Raw genomic sequence first — 19,440 nt, 5'->3', positions numbered from 1 at the left:
GAATGGAAAGCAAGTCACTTTTAAGCATCTGCCAAATGCATAAATGCAAATGGATCAAATGTGAGTGCAACAAAGATACTTCAAATTACTCCAGGAAAAACATTTAAAAACAATAATCCCTAAACCAGTAATATGTTGGATCAAATGTGATCAATATGCATAAAATTACCCCAAGGTAAACATTTTTTTTTTTTTTTTTTTTAATCTAAGCCAGTTACAAATTGGTGATCTCATATGTTGGATCTAATGTGAATGCAAAAATTACCCGGGGTAAAAATCTTCAGAACCAGTGAACTTGGACTATATCTTGGAGTAAATGTGAACACACACATACACAAATGAAATTATCTCTACAATAATGTATTAAACCTTATCTGATGAATATCTTGGATCAAATGTGAATGCAACAATGTAAAGACTGAAAAAAAAAATCCCTGAACCATTTAAAAATGAGTGTACAGCACCTGATCTTTTCACAGACAGCGCTCATGTCCTGCTCAGTTGGTGTCCTGCTATGGATGCTGAGATTCTGAAGTTGGAATTCAAAGCGAGTAAAAAAAAAGACAGTCTCACATATTTCTGTGGGTCCAAAACCACAAGAACCAATATTACAGCGCTTTAATATCAAGCACAATCTTGTTATATTCATGCCTGCATCAACTTTGCACTAAACAGCATTGCACAAAATTATTAATAAGACGCATATCTGCATGAGACTAAAAAAAGACAGTCTCTTCTATACAGCCTTTGTGTGTGCGGGTTTTGAGATGAGAAGAGTTCTAGCTCTAATGGGCTGATTTGTAATCCCCAAAAATCCAGCCTGCGGATTACAGGGGCGCACACTTCACAGAGCACACCTGGGGTCCTTTAACTCACATACACTTACACACATTCAGGTAAGCTGTCAGCTGCAAGGCCGCAGCTATTCTATGAGTTACCATGGGAACGGCAAGAGTAGGGGGTACGTTCCATCAAGAAGAGGGGTTTGTGTTCGTGTCTCACCAGCACTGTTGATCTGTAATTGTTTGCATCCGGCAGACCCCCTCCCTGCCCCCCTCAACACACAACCCTGTCCTCTCTGCTCACCCCACTAACCCCCTCCCCTGTGGTCAGAGCAGCAGGTTTCCTCGGCCCAGTGAGCATCTGTCACGGCTGGGCCTGAACGGGCAGGCGGCTATAATACATATTCACAAGAGAGAGTGACTGGCAGATAATCGCACACATACTGTGATGGCCATTTTTTATTCACTTGCCTATATACATCTATATAAGCGTGGGTGCATGTAGAAAGTGAGGTTTAAATAATGCAGTCTCTTTGTATATACAAATCTCAAGCATTATTTTTTTCTGACACCTACACACACTAATCTGTCTCTCAAAATGCAACCGCCTCCTCAAGACACAGAGCACTTGAGATACGGGTGAAGGCATATGGTGTCAATTGGGCGGAGTGTGCTGTGCTGAGCATGGCGAGACTGTTACCACACCAAGTCTGTGCCTGGTGAGCGCGAATTAATTAAAATGATGCGCACGTGAGCTGAACCTGAATATTCAATATGGCTCCACCACACCCAGAATCCATAACAGCAAAGTAAACCACCTCACCACAGGACCCGTCCACGGCTCGTGCCACTGTTGCACGAGAGCATAGTGATGTCATTAGCAATTTTAGAGGATTATGGGATTAATACGAACACTGTATGTTCGTTATCTGCCGCCTGGTTATTGGATTTCGACATGGAGCTCTGGTAATTTAACTTCGAATGACTCTTAGAGCAGACCGTGCGCTCTCTCACTCGCCGTTTGCATGAAAAGTTGGAATTAGTCCATCCGTGCCCGCGCGCGCACCCTTCAAAAAGTGTTATCATCGCATTACTGACGCATCACTCCCATTTCATAAACAAACACAGCAATCTGCTGTTCGTGGTCTATTCCGACAAAATGGTGATTCATGGCAAAGAAATATAAGTGCAGAGGGCTGGAAAATGAACACACAAACACAGCTGGATGATAAGTTAATAGGCCTAATGATAACATCACGATTGAATTACCGCATAATGATAAAGTAAAACAGGCATATATTCCTATTTTTGAAAATGGAAAAAGGAAGGGTCATAAGGGAATGTAAAATCAACTGAAAAATAAGGATTAAAAAATATTTATATTTAATAAATAATCTAAAGCACTTCTGACTCTAATGTTTTAATTATTTTATTTTAAAAAATTCAAATTATTGATATTTACTGAATTATAGCCTACTGAGCTTTCAAATACAGCAAATCAATCACATTTAAATTGATTAAAGTGTCTGAGGGGTTGTGATTCTTTCAGGTTCTTGCTAATACCATCTTCATTTTTCTATATAAATCTTTACTGCACTGCACTTCTAAGTCAAAACAGCACAGAAAATGTCTTGATATGAAAATACAAAGGATAAGAGATTGGTCTCATTTTAAAAGACCCAGTAAACAAATGATACCAAGTGAGAATGTGTGAGAGATTTGTGCCGCTGAGTGCTGGAGTGAGAGGAGATTTTGTGTGTGTGTGTGTATGTGTGTGTGTGTGTGAGCTAATGCTGCTGAAAGGGGAAGGTTGTTTATAGGCCAGCTGTGAGTTGTCTCTTAGTCAGCCAGTGACCCAAATCAGCAAATAAAAAAATAGAGGGAATGAGAAAAAAATAGATGGAATGAGAGAGGGAAAGAGAAAGGGCAGGGGAATGAGCAAGCAAGTTACAGTGTGAAAGTAAGAGGAAAATCGAAAGAGAGAGAGAGAGAGAGAGAGAGAGAGAGAGAGAGAGAGAGAGAGAGAGAGAGAGAGAGAGAGAGAGAGAGAGAGGTGACATTTAAAAAAAGCCAGAAAAGAAAGAGTTATTATAATGCAGCTATAAATATTTTCTTGCTTACCACCTTCCCCCAACATTCAAAGACACAACTGTCACAGCACCAACACAGCAGATTCTATGTGTAGATACATACCAATATATATATGAAACTACGCATACTAAATTAACACATAAAACCAAAATGGGACAATCCAGATGATTTAAAGTGATAAAACATAAAAGAGAAGCATAAATCTGTGCCTAAATCTAAGAAAAATGGCAAAACATAATATTCATACATAAATATATAATTCAATTTTTAAATATTTATATCAATAACACCAGTAACATATAAAAACATCAATAAGAGTATACATATATTAAAAAATCCGAACACTGAAAAAGAGCCTCATTCATGCCAAAAAGGGGAGTAAATTTAATGAAAAAGAATTGGCTATGCGCCTTTAATAGGACCCTAAAGATTATGCCATATTATATTAATGAGAACAAATCTTACTGGATCCTATTACATCTAAAGAGGAGGAGCACATTCATTTGCTCCAGCATGGGATATAATTACCATTATAGAGCAGCTATGTTTTAAACACACTTCAGTCATGGGTATCTGTCAGTCTTCCCTGATATGAATCTGAACTAATCCTGTTTGAGTGTGAATAGAATGTTTGGACTGAATTCAGATCGACTGGAAACCGCTCTAGTTGTGCTCAGAGTGAAAGTGAACTGGGATTAAAGTGGATTAGCAACAGATGAGAGGGGTATCTAGCTGTCTTACTCAGGATTTAGACCTGCTTAAATTCAATCCAGCTAGTTTCTCACCCAGCTGCTGGATCTGAAGCCTGACAGACTCAGAACTAGATAAGACACACACACACAGAGAGAGAGAGAGAGAGAGAGAGAGAGAGAGAGAGAGAGAGAGAGAATAAATGTATATAGCATTATTGATATGATATTACAATGGATCTAAATTAAAATAAAATATGAAAATAAAATAGTTTCACAATATTATGGAATTACTGTATTTTTGATCAAATAAATGCCTTGTTGAGAATTAAAGACTTTTCAAAAAAAAATTTTTATAAAATTTAATGCATTTAAATATAAAAATGAATCCTCTGTGACAGTGAACCATGAATTCCCAAGCCCACAAACAAACAAATGACCATCAACAAGCATATCACGATAGTCAGAAGAACACCTGTTGCTCAATATCTTTTCACATAGCAGGCAATCTCTTTTACATTTTTTGAGTCTTGTGGGGACACCACTCACATTTTAAGACTTATCTTCAGAAGACCAGGGAGATCATCCTCTCTGAAGGAAGATCTGTGAACTTGACATGTTTAACTAAGGAAATTGTTAGTAGTGAATTTGAACCCCTTTTTATCAGCAGAGGAGAAGCAAATGTTAGAGAGGAAAAACAGAAGGAGAGAGAAGAAGCTGCACAAGGTCCTTATCTGTTAACATACACGATGAGTGTGAAATACCGACTCTGCTAGCATTTCCTCGGCAGAACTTGCTCTCAATCTAAAACTAATTTTAAGCAACTCTGTTTGAAATACTATGCCAAAGTAATACATTCAAAGTATGACACAGATTCACAAAGCAGACCATTTTTCAATAAACAACCTACTACTCTTTCAAAAACAAAAAAAAAGGGTTTTTTTTTGGTGGTGGTTAAGGAAAGATCACATGAGGTTGTTCTGACACAGTTTTAAATGACAGATTTGTGCAGTCTCAAAGATCTCAACACATCAAGAATGATTTCAGCTAGTCTAAATTTGTCAAACTATCAAAAGTTTCAGCTGAGAGATCTACATCAAATACGCTGCCGCAATCTCTAAGCTTCAGTGTTTGATAGAGGGAACCCAAAGGCTTTGAGAAAGAATTTTTTTCAGCATGTTGTCGAGACACACATACACACACACACACACACACACACACAACTTGGAACCACCAGAAGCTTGACACACTCCAGTTTTGTTTTAATTAGATGCTGCGGTGAGGCACACTGTTCTGGCACTGCAGTCTCGGCTGATATTTGAGGGGATTAAACAAGAGAAAGAAAAAGAAAAAGTGTGAAATCGGTGGTGTAATTCATCACCTTTAGATTGAATTGTGTGCCAAGGCAATAATGTCAGAAACCATACACTTAGAATAAAATACAACAAAAATAATACAATACCTGCCAATATTAAGTGAAAATTTAATCTGCCATAACATGTAATTTGGCCATATATAAGAATATTCAGCATCATTACAATGTCACATGATCTTTCAGAAAGCACTATGCTGATTTGATGCTCAAAAAATATTTCTTAATATTAATCAACGAAAACAGTTTTGCTTTTTTTGTGGAAATTGTGGTACTTTTTTCCCCAGGATACTTTAATGAAATAAAGTTTAAAAGAAGAGCATTTATTTGAAAATGGAATTAATTTTATTATTGACTCCAATCAGTTGACTGGTAGTGTACACTCACCTAAATGATTATTAGGAACACCTGTTCAATTTCTCATTAATGCAATTATCTAATCAACCAATCACATGGCAGTTGCTTCAATGCATTTAGGGGTGTGGTCCTGGTCAAGACAATCTCCTGAACTCCAAACTGAATGTCAGAATGGGAAAGAAAGGTGATTTAAGCAATTTTGAGCGTGGCATGGTTGTTGGTGCCAGACGGGCCGGTCTGAGTATTTCACAATCTGCTCAGTTACTGGGATTTTCACGCACAACCATTTCTAGGGTTTACAAAGAATGGTGTGAAAAGGGAAAAACATCCAGTATGCGGCAGTCCTGTGGGCGAAAATGCCTTGTTGATACTAGAGGTCAGAGGAGAATGGGCCGACTGATTCAAGCTGATAGAAGAGCAACTTTGACTGAAATAACCACTCGTTACAACTGAGGTATGCAGCAAAGCATTTGTGAAGCCACAACACGCACAACCTTGAGGCGGATGGGCTACAACAGCAGAAGACCCCACCGGGTACCACTCATCTCCACTACAAATAGGAAAAAGTGGCTACAATTTGCACGAGCTCACCAAAATTGGACAGTTGAAGACTGGAAAAATGTTGCCTGGTCTGATGAGTCTCGATTTCTGTTGAGACATTCAGATGGTAGAGTCAGAATTTGGCGTAAACAGAATGAGAACATGGATCCATCATGCCTTGTTACCACTGTGCAGGCTGGTGGTGGTGGTGTAATGGTGTGGGGGATGTTTTCTTGGCACACTTTAGGCCCCTTAGTGCCAATTGGGCATCGTTTAAATGCCACGGCCTACCTGAGCATTGTTTCTGACCATGTCCATCCCTTTATGACCACCATGTACCCATCCTCTGATGGCTACTTCCAGCAGGATAATGCACCATGTCACAAAGCTCGAATCATTTCAAATTGGTTTCTTGAACATGACAATGAGTTCACTGTACTAAAATGGCCCCCACAGTCACCAGATCTCAACCCAATAGAGCATCTTTGGGATGTGGTGGAACGGGAGCTTCGTGCCCTGGATGTGCATCCCACAAATCTTGGTTATTACACGTAGAATTAAGGCAGTTCTGAAGGCGAAAGGGGGTCAAACACAGTATTAGTATGGTGTTCCTAATAATCCTTTAGGTGAGTGTATATTGGACTGTGTTACAGTGGAATTATTTAGCTCAGGTCATTGTGTCACTTCATGCATTGGTCATTATCTCTCAGTTACATTTTCCATTTGAGGTAAAAGTCATTTGAAGACGTGTGAGTCTTCGATTTGAATTTACATCAGCAAGGTTCAGAGTATAATTAGTAGAATTCAATGTAAGCCATGTTTTGAACAAGCTTCAGTCAACAGCTGAAGGGCATGAGTCGACTCGACCCTGATATGAATCAGAGACCTAATCCTGTTCGAGTGTGAACAGAATGTTTGAAGTTAATTCAGATTTCCTGGAAGCCTGTTAGATGTGCTCAGACTGAAAGTGAACGCGGATTAAAATGGATTAGCAGCTCCTAATAAAATTACTGGCCAACTGGCGAGATCCTCCATTTTTAGATGCTCACAAAAGCCAATTTTTACTTCTATATGGTGCTTGTTGAGTGTTCATTTTGGACACCGCATGTGCTCCAAATCAAAAACAAAACCCGGTCTACCTAAAACTGCAAATAAGAGCCCATTTTTTACAAAGGACATTATCTCTGCTAGAGCGACACTTACAGATATAGTAACAATTTATCTCCATGTGTCATTTCCCAGCACTCCACAAACCACACCCACTTCACACTGTTATTTCCTGTCTAGGGCTCCACACCAGTCAACAAGAACAACATACATCAATATCACTCTCCTCAATCATCTCCACCCCTCCTCCACCCACCTTTTCTCCCTCTCTCTCTCTCTTCCTATCCCTGACAACTACAAAAATCATTCAATTCCCATGGGCACTTCTGACCTCATTCATTCATCTCGCTCACACACACACCTCTTTAAAAGACAGCGGTTTTGCTTGTAGCGATTACATAGCGTACTCTCCTTCATGCTTTGAACTCCTTTCACGCACTAGTCTCCTTTTCTTCTCTCTCAGGCCTTTTTCATCTCTCCTCCCTCTTTTGTCTTCAAGGAAGAGATGCCCAGCAGTGATGACTGACAGCTTAACAAGCCCTAAACCACATAAGAGCGAGACAGCGAACAAGATTTAGCTAGAATCGAGATTGCTCTCTAGTGGTTGAACTGTGGTATTACACCTTCTTGTAACTGATGATATGTATCTGTGGTTACTTCAGATGGCCAGCATGGCTGACAGTATGTCATTTACTCACTGCACTCAAGACTAGAGACATTTTCTAGCGGTGTGGCTGTTATTAATGTTCAGTCCTGCAGTTGAGCATTCTATTACAAACTCGAGATGCATATTAACACATACTCCATTACAAAGATGAGATGCTGTCACCCCACTCAGAGTTATTATGGGATGTTTAGTCATGCCGGTCATGGTCATAATTCTGGCTCCACTTCATATTTCATTAATATTCAAATCATACAACGCACTGATGAGTTTGGATTCAGTATTAGTCAGTATCAGAAATCAACCAGATATTAACCTGTGGTGCAAAACAAAGCCCCAGATATTTAAATATGGAGGCACAATTGCCCATGTTTTTTCATACACTACCATTCAAAGGTTTGGGTCAGAAAGATTTTTTTTTATGTTTTTTAAATGTCTTATTTGATTTATTTGATCAAAAATACAGCAGAAACAATAATGTTGTGAAAGATTATTACAACTTAAATTACATTAAAATATATTAAAATCAAAACATTATTTTATTACTGCGATGGCAAAGCTGAAACAGAAATCATTCTAAAAGGCTAATTTGGTGATCAATAAACATTTCCTATTATTATCATTAATGATGAAAACAGTGAAAAAAAAATTATTTTCAGAATTCTGTGAAAAGTTGAAAACAGGTAATAGGAATCTTTTGTGAGATTATAAGTCTTCATTGTCACTTTTGATCAATTTAATGCATCCCTACTGAATAAAAGTATTGATTTATTTTAAACAGTTATTGGTTTAATTAAAGTATTTGAAGTAAATAGCTGTGCAGTGTTTTTATAAAGATTAAAAAAATGCATAATATGTATAATAAAATGCATAATCATATACATAAATGTAAAAAATTATTTAAAAATAATTTAATGGGGCAAATATTATGTTAACAGCAAAAAAAATATTTCTGGCATTGGTATAAGCATGACTATGAAATGGAAACACGTTACAATAAGGTCCTATACATTAATAATATTTCATGCAATTGTGCGAAATAACATTGAACAATACCTTTACAGCATTTACTAATCTAGGATTATTTTAATTTCTACATACACCTAAAAAACAAACAAATTTGAATTATATATATTAACATTAGTTGATGTACTATATGAACAAACATGAATAAATAAACAATCTAGATTAATAAATTATGTAAAAAAAATATTGTTCATTGTTAGATCCCTAATTAAACCTCATTGTAAAGTCACACCATTAAAATAGTTTTGCACAGGTAAAAGACTTGTGTACAGGTATATATATCACACATTTGACACTTGAAAAACAATCAGTTCAAAGGTTAAGGCAGACACTCTTTTAATTATTAAGTCTCTGTGAGTTTGTCTTTTTAAAATACATTGAGTGAGATCACCACTAGCAAAAACTTTGAAGTGTGAGAAAAACGTGTTTAGTACTCTCAGGGTTTTGAATACTGTGACACATGGCACAGATCTGTGAAACACTCTGTATGGCACACAAAGATTCTCAGTAGTACACCTGTACACTTACAGTGGCACAAACAGTGATGGACACTGGGGGGAAACTCTAGAATTAAGACTTTATATTTGGTACAGATAAGACTATATTTATATTCAAGGAAGTAGCATCCCAGATCATGACATTTCAAGAATACCAAATGATTGCGTGAAAGAGCCAACCCTGTTGACATGATTCCTAATCTGAAACAGAGGTGATAGATACCTTATTGTGTGTGCATCTATCAGACTGTGAGAACAACTGTGCTACACTGTCAATATGTGTTCAGAGTTGAACAAATAGAGCTGGGCTCTTACACTCATTAAATACTATTACATAGAATACATTGTCATGCAGGAGGGCAGAATCTATGAATATGGTACAGGAGAATTCAAATTCACTGTGAATGAAAGCATCTTCCTTGTTGACATTTGTGTGGGCAACTTTTGCCAAAAAATGGGTAAAATAATTTTTTGGATGAAAGGATGAAGAGTAACAGATTTTGGGGTCTATCCTGTCTTTTTGGAGGGCAGGAGGAATATTGGACTATTTGGACAAGGTGGTCAGGCAATTATGGGTACGAGGAAGGAGAAAGTGTAATAACCAAGTAAAATGGAAGGGTTCTGGCTGTTAAGGGACAGTTTGTGACTATTCGAGTATGATGTGTGCAGTGGAGATGCTATAGTTGGGGGATTGGGGGCAAGTTAAGGGAGTCCAGGGCGCTGTGGTAAAGTTCTCTTAATGCTCTCAGCAACAATAAACGACAAAACATCTGATTAAAAAGATGAGGCAGGGGCTCCTAAAGAGAGAGGGAGAAAGAGAAAGAGGAGGAGCAGAAAGTTAATGGCCCTGAACTTTATGTGAACTTGTTTAATTACATTAATCATTGTAAATGCTGATACACACACAAATATACAAAACGCAGACGTAAAAGCCCATTCACACCAAAAACGAAAGCTATAAAGATAACTATATTAGCGTCTACATCAATGCACGATATCATTCTGTTTATTATAAGCATGCGGTGCAGTTTTGTCATTTGCTGCTTTAAAGCAGAATGGATTCTGATTGGCTGTTCTTTTTATCATTCATTACCTGGAAAAAAAATCATCCTGAAAGTGATTTCAGTTATATAGAAACAATGTTCTGTGTCGTTATCATTATAGGAACAATAGGACTCTGCTATTCTTCTACATTTAGAACGGTTTTTACAATTATATCTTTATTGTTAGTTATTGTCCTTGGTGTGAACAGGACTTAAATCATCTAATCTAATAAAAAGATTGTAACGGCATCTGAATTATCCTTATATAAATAGATACTGATTGAAATTAAACTGATTCACAAACAACCAAACAGACTCAATAATGTCTCACCCCAAGGACGTGAACTCTGTTGTAGTAAGAACTAAAATCTTTACTGAGAGACACCAAGAATCTGCACACCTGATGGACAAACAAAACAATTATGGAAGGCTGTATTAATGAAGCCAGGACAGCAGATAGAATACGACATGTGACTGGTTGAGATTAGACTAAATTATACTAATAAATTAAATAAATTTACATTACAAAACGATCCGAGCAATGAAACATTTATAAGTACCTGTTCTGTTCTTAAATTAACTCTAGCTCCGCCCCCTTCATGCTCCAGGACCTGTCCCGATTGGTCCAGCAGCTCAGAGAATGGAATTAGGTAATTGAAGAGAAGAAGCCACTCCCCCTAATAATGAAATGGCAACATTACCATCATATCAACAATTTTCTATGCCACCAGATCATAGAAACACAAAAACTGAGCTTGTTTGAATACATTTGGTATATGTCTTTATACATAGCAACTTGAATACTTAAAAAGGATGCAAAAAAATATGACCATGTTTGAGTGTGCTTGTACAGAATGTTAGTTAAATATTGCTTTACCTCCTCTTTCAGGGCAGAAAAGTCCAGCTCAGTGCCTCCAGGGATTTCTGGATAAAGACCTACATATTTCAAAATAGACATGGATATTATTCACAAATAGACACAATATTTTTCATTATATTACTTCTTAACGTGCAATTAATCAAAAGGCCCAATGGAGAAAGATGGGAATTGATTTCTCTACTTCAGCCAAACCACAAAATTGTGCACTGCCCCAAACATAACAACCAATCAGAATTCGGTCACACTTTAGATTAAGGTCCAATTCTCACTGTTAACAAACTATTAAACTACAACATTTGCTTCAAGAAACAAATTAATAGTTAGTAAGGTAGTTGTTAAATTTAGGTATTGGGTAAGATTAAGGATGTAGAATATGGTCATGTAGAATAAGGCGTTAATATGTGCTTTATAAGTACTAATAAACAGCCAATGTCCTAATAATAAGCATGCTAATTAGAAACTAGTTAATAGGGAGAATTGGACCCTAAACTAAAGTGTTACCTAGAATTCTGTACCTCTGTTGCCAGACTATATTATTGCCTATCGTTGTTATATTCTGTACATTTCATCTACATCTTGTCTATAGTTATAGACCACATGTATCATCTTTCACTGCTTTTCTCTTACCTTAGTTTTAGAACAGTAACTAGCAGTAAAAAAACAGCATTTGCCTAATAAAGTTTGGACTTTAAACATGTATACAACAGCAGATTGTTAAGATTTGGGTGTAGTCATACTGCATACGCTTTAAAAAACAACCTCTCCAAGTTTACTATCTTGACATTATTACTTTGATCATAAATCACAAGTCAAAACACTACAGTGTGTGTGTGTTACCTTGCTCCACCCCTTTCTCGTAGCTGCTGAAGAGTGTATGAAGACGAGCGCAGTTATACATGACAAAGACCCCACCCCTAGGGCCCTTTGTGGACACACCACTGTCCCGCTGCACATCTAAGGTCACCTGAAAAAGAGATGTCAATCATCTCTGATGCAGGACAATATATTCCACGCATGCACATGCAAACATACTCACTGGACTTGTGTGTACTGTGGATAGCAGTTCAAACCTCACGGTGGCCGAGGTCATGACTCTAATGATGTCATCCCATGTCTGACCTAAAATAGTTTAAGGAAGAAGTAAATCGATATCAAGCACACAGACGTGGTTTAAATCTGGTGTTAACATGCATCACAAACGTTTCTGGGCTATTTAGCTAATACATGCAGTTTACTAGCTTTTTAAGATAAAAAGATAAGCACAGATAAACACACCTTCAACTTGGTCTCCATACTTCATTTCTGAGGCCTCTTTCATCTGAGCTTTTCTTAACCTACAGCAGTACACAAACAAACACTGTAATTATCAGACTTAGTAGTCTTTTTAATATAGAATTACAAAGAGCTGTTGTAACAGTTAATAGAGTTGCTGTTCTAAAGTTTTTCCTTACTGAAGATACTGAGCTGCATTCATCTGAACACCGGGAGTTTTAACTGGACCACAAATCACTAATCTCTAATAGAGAGGGAGAGAGCAATCATTCATTACATAATTTTCCAACAGAGATGGGTCTAAAATGTAGTCACATCCAGCTGTGAATCGTTTGAGCTAATCAATTTGGAAGCATTACATTGACTTTTATGGGTTTTATTATTCTTTTAGCTTTGATATCATCAATATGCTAGTGTACACCTAAAAACTGACAAAGAATTCACTTAAAATGAATAGTCTTACTCTTCCAGGAAGGGGAGCATAAATATTGATCAGACTTTTATCCAATCAAATGCTCTTTTATTAGCATGATCCTCGACAGATTTCCAACTGCTACCAATTAGGTAGTAGCAAATCATGGTTTTTAGCTGTGGTGTAATGAATACAGAGCCCTACACATTACATGTGGAGAAAAATATATATACCGTGGCCACAAACTAAGAATTCATTCCCATGAATTAAGAATTCGTTCCCTCGTTTTAGTACATTTAGTAACTAATTTGTTCCCTCGTTTTGATTAAACTAAAACAAGGGAACAAATTACAACATGGCCATGATTTAGTAAAATAAGGGGGAACAAATTCTTCTAGGGACACAATTTACTAATTCATTCCCTCATTTGTGCAATTCGTTCCTTCATTTTAGTAAATCGTCAAACAGACGGAGCGTGTAGAATAGGAGCGCAATAATTCTGACTAAAATACACATTTTGGCAACATGTTTTTGTTAGAAATTAAGTGCATGTATAAATTCTACAAGTAACACAAGTACAACAATTTAGTGTTTTGGTTTATTATAATTTTTTATTTAGTCATTTTAATTTCTGCTTTAAAAGTAGTAAACAATCAGCTGTTTTTTGGTTTAGACTGCAATGTTTGTATTTTAACCATTTTTTATTATAATGTACAACATAGCCTACATAGGCACGATGTGCAATGACATTGGTTAAAATAATGGATTAAAATGAACTTTTAATTTCTAGATATTTTATTCAATTTAACAAAAAAATAATGGACAGATTAATCGATTATCAAAATAACTGTTAGTTTCAGCCCTAGTGGCCACTATTTTTTTTTTTTCCCGGATGTCATGTGCGGGGCTCTGTACTAAAACCTATTGGGGTTGAAAATTAAACTAGTCAACAGGACAGAATATACAGAAAACAATTGTTTAGCATGTAAAGCATGCTGATACAGCTGATGGGCAAATGTGTCTGTGTGGGCAGAGGGTGTGAAACCTGCACTGCCGTTACACCCGTTGCTCTCCACAGCATGGCTGTTTGCTGCTGACGAAACTCATCCTGACAGGAAGTGACATGCAGGGCTGTTGCCGTAGAGACCTGAAGTACAGAAATCCATTACATGTGTCCATCTAAAACATGGTAACTCACTATAATTTAAAGCAGACGGAGATGAGCCAGACAGTGGGTTCTTTTAACTCACAGGGAAATCTGCAGTAGCGCTGTCCAGCTGGGCCAGATGACACAAAGCTTCTCTCTGCACTGAAAAGAGAGAAATCACTGACTGAGGAAAACTGAGGCTATCCAACAGATCATTCACTTAAACGACTCAGTTAATCTCATCTTGATGCCTCTGGTGCAACTAGTTGGAAAAGATAACTGAAAATTGTAAAATGTTAAAAAGAAAAACAGACAAATTGCACATTTTTTTCTTTTTCACAACGCTAGTATGTGACAAATCAAATTTAAAAGCCAGTTCTTATGCAATTTCCATATTGATATTTTGCATGTCATTTATTTTCATCAAATGTAGGGAATCACATTAATACTAATAATCTGGTAATCATTTTTTTCATGTTATGGCCAATAAATGACTCGTATTCTATACCATTTCGTCTATTAAATTAAAAATAAAACACTATAAGCTAAAAATCATCATATTTTAAATGCCAAACGTGAATTTAGGCATCACAACATATATATATATTTTTTTTAAATCAATACTTATTTTGAGATTTGCTAACCAATATTGACTAATGGTGATAAAATAAAAAAAGCTTCAATATCACATGATAACCAACCAATATTGCTTAATGCTTGCAAAAGAAAATTAAATAGAAAATATCTCTTAGAAAAAAGCACTTGGAACTTGTATTGGCCGATGACAGTGCTAAAATAACAGTAAAAAAATAAAATAAAATACAATACAATTGAAATCTCAACATCAAATATCCTCATTCAACCCTAATAAAGACATTTACTGACAAAACAGACACAGATCTTGTATCTAAGCCAAATCGTGAGAAATGTAACCCGTTATATCCTTAATAAACACACACACATGCTCAGGTTCTACAGCTCACCTGTGCAAGAGCCAAGACTGGGATCATAACCCTGAAGATTCTCGTCCTGTACCACTTGTTTAAGGTTTATCCTAACTTCCTCTTTTATCCCTCTCTTCTCTCCCTCTATTTCCTCTCCCCTGCTTCTCCTCTTTCCCCTCTCCATTTCTCTGTCTCTGTAGGTCGAGTTCTCTAAAGCTTTTTTCATCTTCTCCTCCCTGTCCTCATTGGTCCAGCTGACAGGGACTGTCGGCCAATCAATGCCTAGTGTTTTCAGGAAGTTGACAATGTCACTCTCCTGTGGCAAGGCTGGACAAAAGGACACAGTGTACCTAAATGGAATAAAGAAAGAGGTGATTACTCTCCGCCTTTTGGTCACAAAATATATGCCAAGATAATGAAAGTTAAAGCACATACCCTTGTCTTCTGAGCTGTGCCCCGAGGTGGTCTGCAATGAGAACGGTTCGTAGCTGCCCCAGAGCAAGCGTATCGGGAGATGGCACGGCTTGTTTGGTGTGGAGGGCAGGGCAGTTGATGAGGACACAGCCTTGTCTCTGAGCAGCAGGTCTCAGATATGGCATTATTCCACATAAAACACGTCTGAATGCTGTGCAGCGATCCACACACACACGCAGCCCTTCTGCCGTCACCTCAGTGGCTCCTATCGGCAATACACCGCTGCCACGAAGAGAGCGAATACCACTGAGAACATCACAGGGAACCTGGACAATAAATCAAAACTTTTGTTGAAAATGGTTAGGTGATTGCACAAAACCAACATGAATGCAAAGATTATAACATGACCATGAAATCAAAATTGACAAATCTTTCTTCTTTTTTTTTACAGTATGGTTTATTATAAATTATTTATCTGCACACATTATTATTTTTAAATAATATCTTTAATCTTGTAATCTTCAGTCAAAAACATTTACGTCCTGAAATTTCTTACATTTTGACCGGCTTAAACTCATTGAATTATTCACACTACCACAAACAAGGTTTCTTGAGACCTAATGACCTAAAAAATCAGGAAGTCATTATAACTTTGCGGTTCTCCAAATGCGTGTTAATTTTTATTATTGGCATACCCTGACCCAGATGGCACGGACGGGCAGAGAAGAGTTAATCATTTCTGCCGCAGGGTTCAAATGTTTTGTCGATGCGACCAATGTCAACAGTCTAGCTGGCGCCCTGCGTGTCTGTGCAGAGCTCGGCCTTACATTCGGACAATCCTGTGTCAGTGACCCTCTTTGATACATAACTACACGTCCAAGCAAAAGCTTGATACATCAAACACGGTGCCTCAAGCCATGCGTAAAATCCCCATGCGGAGAAGCGCATCTGTCACTGATGCAGGCCAGAAGAGCTCATAACGTAGAAAATAAATAAACGCACATATAAGCACATATTTCAGACTGACCTCGCCACCCGCGTACAACGTCGTCAGAACCGTGTTGGGTGACAAGAAGTCGCGATTTCTCAGGTTTTTGGCGCTGCTCTCCTTGAACCAGAGCTTCTCTCGCTCGCGGATGATTTCGGCTTCATTTTCAGCGTCTCCCCGCAACGCACCGCTCAGCGCTTTGACGGTGGACACGATGCTAAAAGGCACTGCTTCCTCCATGATTAAGCTCAATATGTTGACATTGTTATTAGTGCCTGAACTCGAGGATTGTTACTGAGACTGACTGTAGCAGCACTGCGGTGCTCTGCTCACATTGATCACCAATAAAAACAGATGTATGTATGGGGACCGGAACATTAAGAAATGTCACTGGGAAGAGGGGGACACATTTTCATGCAACACTAGTTCCTGGTTGCGACCTTGTGAAAGGCGCCATTTTGGGTGTGGCAAAATCAGATCTGTCAGTGACAGAAAAGAAAGTAAAACTGCTCTTCTGATCAAATGCGTTTTGTTCATAAGTTGTAGTTTTATTTTCAATAATATAAACTACACCTTTAGATATTCCAGGGGTTACTTTCCTTCTTATCACTGATTTTTTTTTAAACATATTAATGTTACTACTTCACCCAAAAATACAAATTATCATTCTTTTTTTTTCTTTCTTGTTTTTAAACCATATGACTTCATTTATTGCACTATATTACAAAACATTTGATAGTTTTCGGTGAAGAAAAAAGCATTTATGTTGTTAATGTATTCACTACAAATCTTGCTTTATGCTGATAGGCCTATATGGTCACCTTTTATTCATTTTATGGAAAACAGCAGCTTGGACATTGGACATTCTCTTTTCCTGAACTGAGTAAATGACAGTGAGTAAATGATAAGAGAATATTCTAGAATGTTTTAGGGCGGTGAAATATTCCTTTAAGACTTTTTCTCTAACAAAATAAGCTAAAGCTTTTACTTTATTTAATGTTTCAATAGACTGCATCCGGAATATTGTTTCCAGTATAAACAGTTTTCGCATCAACACATTTTTAACAGTTGACTTCTGATGGAATACTCAAATATTTCCTTAATGTAACAGTGATAAAACAATATTTGTAAAGGGTTTATCTTTAGAAAAATATATCAAAATGAGATCTGGTCACACTTCATACCAAGGCAAATTTTAATGCTGGCTGTTTGGATGTTTATTTGAGTACTTCCGCTTTGTTTGAGGCAGGTAACAATAAGAGCTGAACTTGGGCCAAATTACATATCACTTGTTGTTTAGTAAGATCTGGATTTGGTCCCAGATCAACTAAAACAGCAACACTGACTCAAATATTTTACTTTGTGTCCGCTGTCCAGAGTACAATCTACAAACCTGACCAGTCAGCTTTTGAAAATACAAACCTAAAGAATTATTCAGGCCTAAAAGTGAAAAAGTCATCAAGTGATGTTTTGACAAAGGTTCTTAATTTATTGAAGAATTACAAAGACAAAATTGAAATGTCTGAAAAAGATTCTGTGATTTACTGAACACTGAAGAGTGGTAAATTCTGAAGATTTTTGATAGAAAATTCTGAAGGAATTGATGTCAATCTTGGCTGACACGAAGTTCCCGGTGGCGAAACATATTGATGGCGATCCGGGAGAAAACGTGTCATTCAAGAGCAACATCAGTACTTTGTCATATACACATGATTTGCACAGACACACATGTCTAAATAAACTACCTTTAAGCAAATATTAACTTAATACAGAAATAATCAGTAACATCAGTAATACAGAACTACAATATCATATCTGAATGAAGCCAAAACTCAATTTTCAACTTTAAGCTCCTGCAAGAAAGGAGGGCCACAGAATCCATAGCCAGCTGTCAATCAACCAAACAGCTGCATTATGGGTTCCGTTACCACCCAGACTGCTGTGGCCATTTTCAATGACAAACCAGGAATAAACACATCCAGCAACACTTCGTCATTCAACATTATTCCATATGGAAATTTCAACCTAATTACATTCATGTGTTCCTTAATGTAAGTGAAAATGAAATAACATCGAAACAGCTTTTACCACAAACAAGTTTGATGTTTCCGCAAGAGAATTAAACTTGTTTATTTATCTTGCTTCATCTGTAGACTTGTATCTTGAAAAACCTGTTCCATATCAGAGAAAGAGTGGGCAGAGAGAGGGAGGGAGAGAGAAGGAGAAGGGGGGTTATGCAAGTTAAACGAAGACAAGATGAAAAGAGAGGATATAAAATTAACTAAATTAAGTCACATGAAGTCAGACATAAAGAGGAACTAGCTTGAAATATGAAGCTTCATTTTAGAAATAACAACCTTGATGGCACCTAATAAATATTTGAGTGAATTCTAGTTGAAGTGATCTCTTCTCTTACTGTCTTTCCTTCTTTTACGTGAAGATTTCCTTATATTTCCCAAACACATTGAAATGAGTGAGGGGGAAAAAATATAGACAAATGAATAAGAGACAGTTTGTATCAATGCACATTTACATTCTTATTTTTCCATTTCAGTGGGATCAACTTAGCAAAAGAGAAGATAAGTTAGCAAATGAAAGAAACAAGTGGAGGAAAGGTGAAGGGAAATGAAAGAAAACAACTTGTCACTATGATGAATAACAAGCGAGGAAGACACATTGAACATAAGATAAAAATAGACAGGTATGAAAGAGATGAGATGAATTGGCCTAATTCTATGTTACCTGTTTCTGTCATTCCAGCTCTTCCTTGTGCGCACTCCCTCTCTCTCTCTCTGCTCCCTGGCTTGTGCGAGTTTGTCAAAGAGCGTTTGCGTATTTATGCCTCCTGACTTCCTCCTCAGAAATCTGAGGAACATTTTCACTTTCACTTCTTCACTAGGCTACCCACAACCTCCCCCCTCCAAACATCTATGTCTTTCCCTTCTCTTTTCTCTTCTTATAATTCCTGTCATCTCTCTTTTGATTTATATATTTTTCTCTGTTAATCTTTATAAAAATATATTATAGCTGATTAACTAACTTCATTGTAGGTGTATTTATGTATTATATATATATAGACACACATATATATATATAGACACACACATATATATATATATATAGACACACATATATATATACTTCTAAATATAAATCTATATGAGAATTAGACACGTGATTTTTTTCTAATATTTTAAAAATGTTTTAGTTTTCTC

The 19,440-nt window shown here is 37.0% G+C and overlaps 1 protein-coding gene across 1 annotated transcript; it reads right to left on the bottom strand.

Annotated features, from left to right (window-relative positions):
- Nucleotides 1–8,008: 8,008 nt before the first annotated feature.
- Nucleotides 8,009–16,614, bottom strand: dalrd3 (DALR anticodon binding domain containing 3). Its single transcript, XM_079897860.1, has 13 exons — nt 16,265–16,614; nt 15,259–15,563; nt 14,863–15,173; nt 13,983–14,041; nt 13,778–13,879; nt 12,500–12,564; nt 12,324–12,382; nt 12,085–12,167; nt 11,886–12,012; nt 11,046–11,104; nt 10,729–10,845; nt 10,500–10,568; nt 8,009–9,922 (listed from the first exon to the last, which is right to left on the bottom strand). The coding sequence occupies exons 1-13, from the start codon at nt 16,463–16,465 to the stop codon at nt 9,803–9,805; spliced, it is 1,677 nt and encodes a 558-aa protein (XP_079753986.1). The 5' UTR covers nt 16,466–16,614; the 3' UTR covers nt 8,009–9,802.
- Nucleotides 16,615–19,440: the final 2,826 nt, after the last annotated feature.

The sequence above is a fragment of the Squalius cephalus genome, assembly GCF_949319135.1.
Source record: "Squalius cephalus genome assembly, chromosome: 16".
NCBI classification, from domain to species: domain Eukaryota; kingdom Metazoa; phylum Chordata; class Actinopteri; order Cypriniformes; family Leuciscidae; genus Squalius; species Squalius cephalus.
Note: the sequence above shows the minus strand (reverse complement) of the source record. Positions and strands in the feature narration are given on the sequence as shown.

Excerpts from the sequence above, each read along its gene's own strand:
- dalrd3 (XM_079897860.1), bottom strand. The coding sequence starts at position 16,465 with ATGGAGGAAGCAGTGCCTTTTAGCATCGTGTCCACCGTCAAAGCGCTG. Across the intron at positions 12,565-13,777 it reads CGGGTGTAACGGCAGTGCAG|AGATTAGTGATTTGTGGTCC; the intron begins GTTTCACACCCT and ends CCTCTCTATTAG. Across the intron at positions 12,383-12,499 it reads AATGCAGCTCAGTATCTTCA|GTTAAGAAAAGCTCAGATGA; the intron begins GTAAGGAAAAAC and ends GTACTGCTGTAG.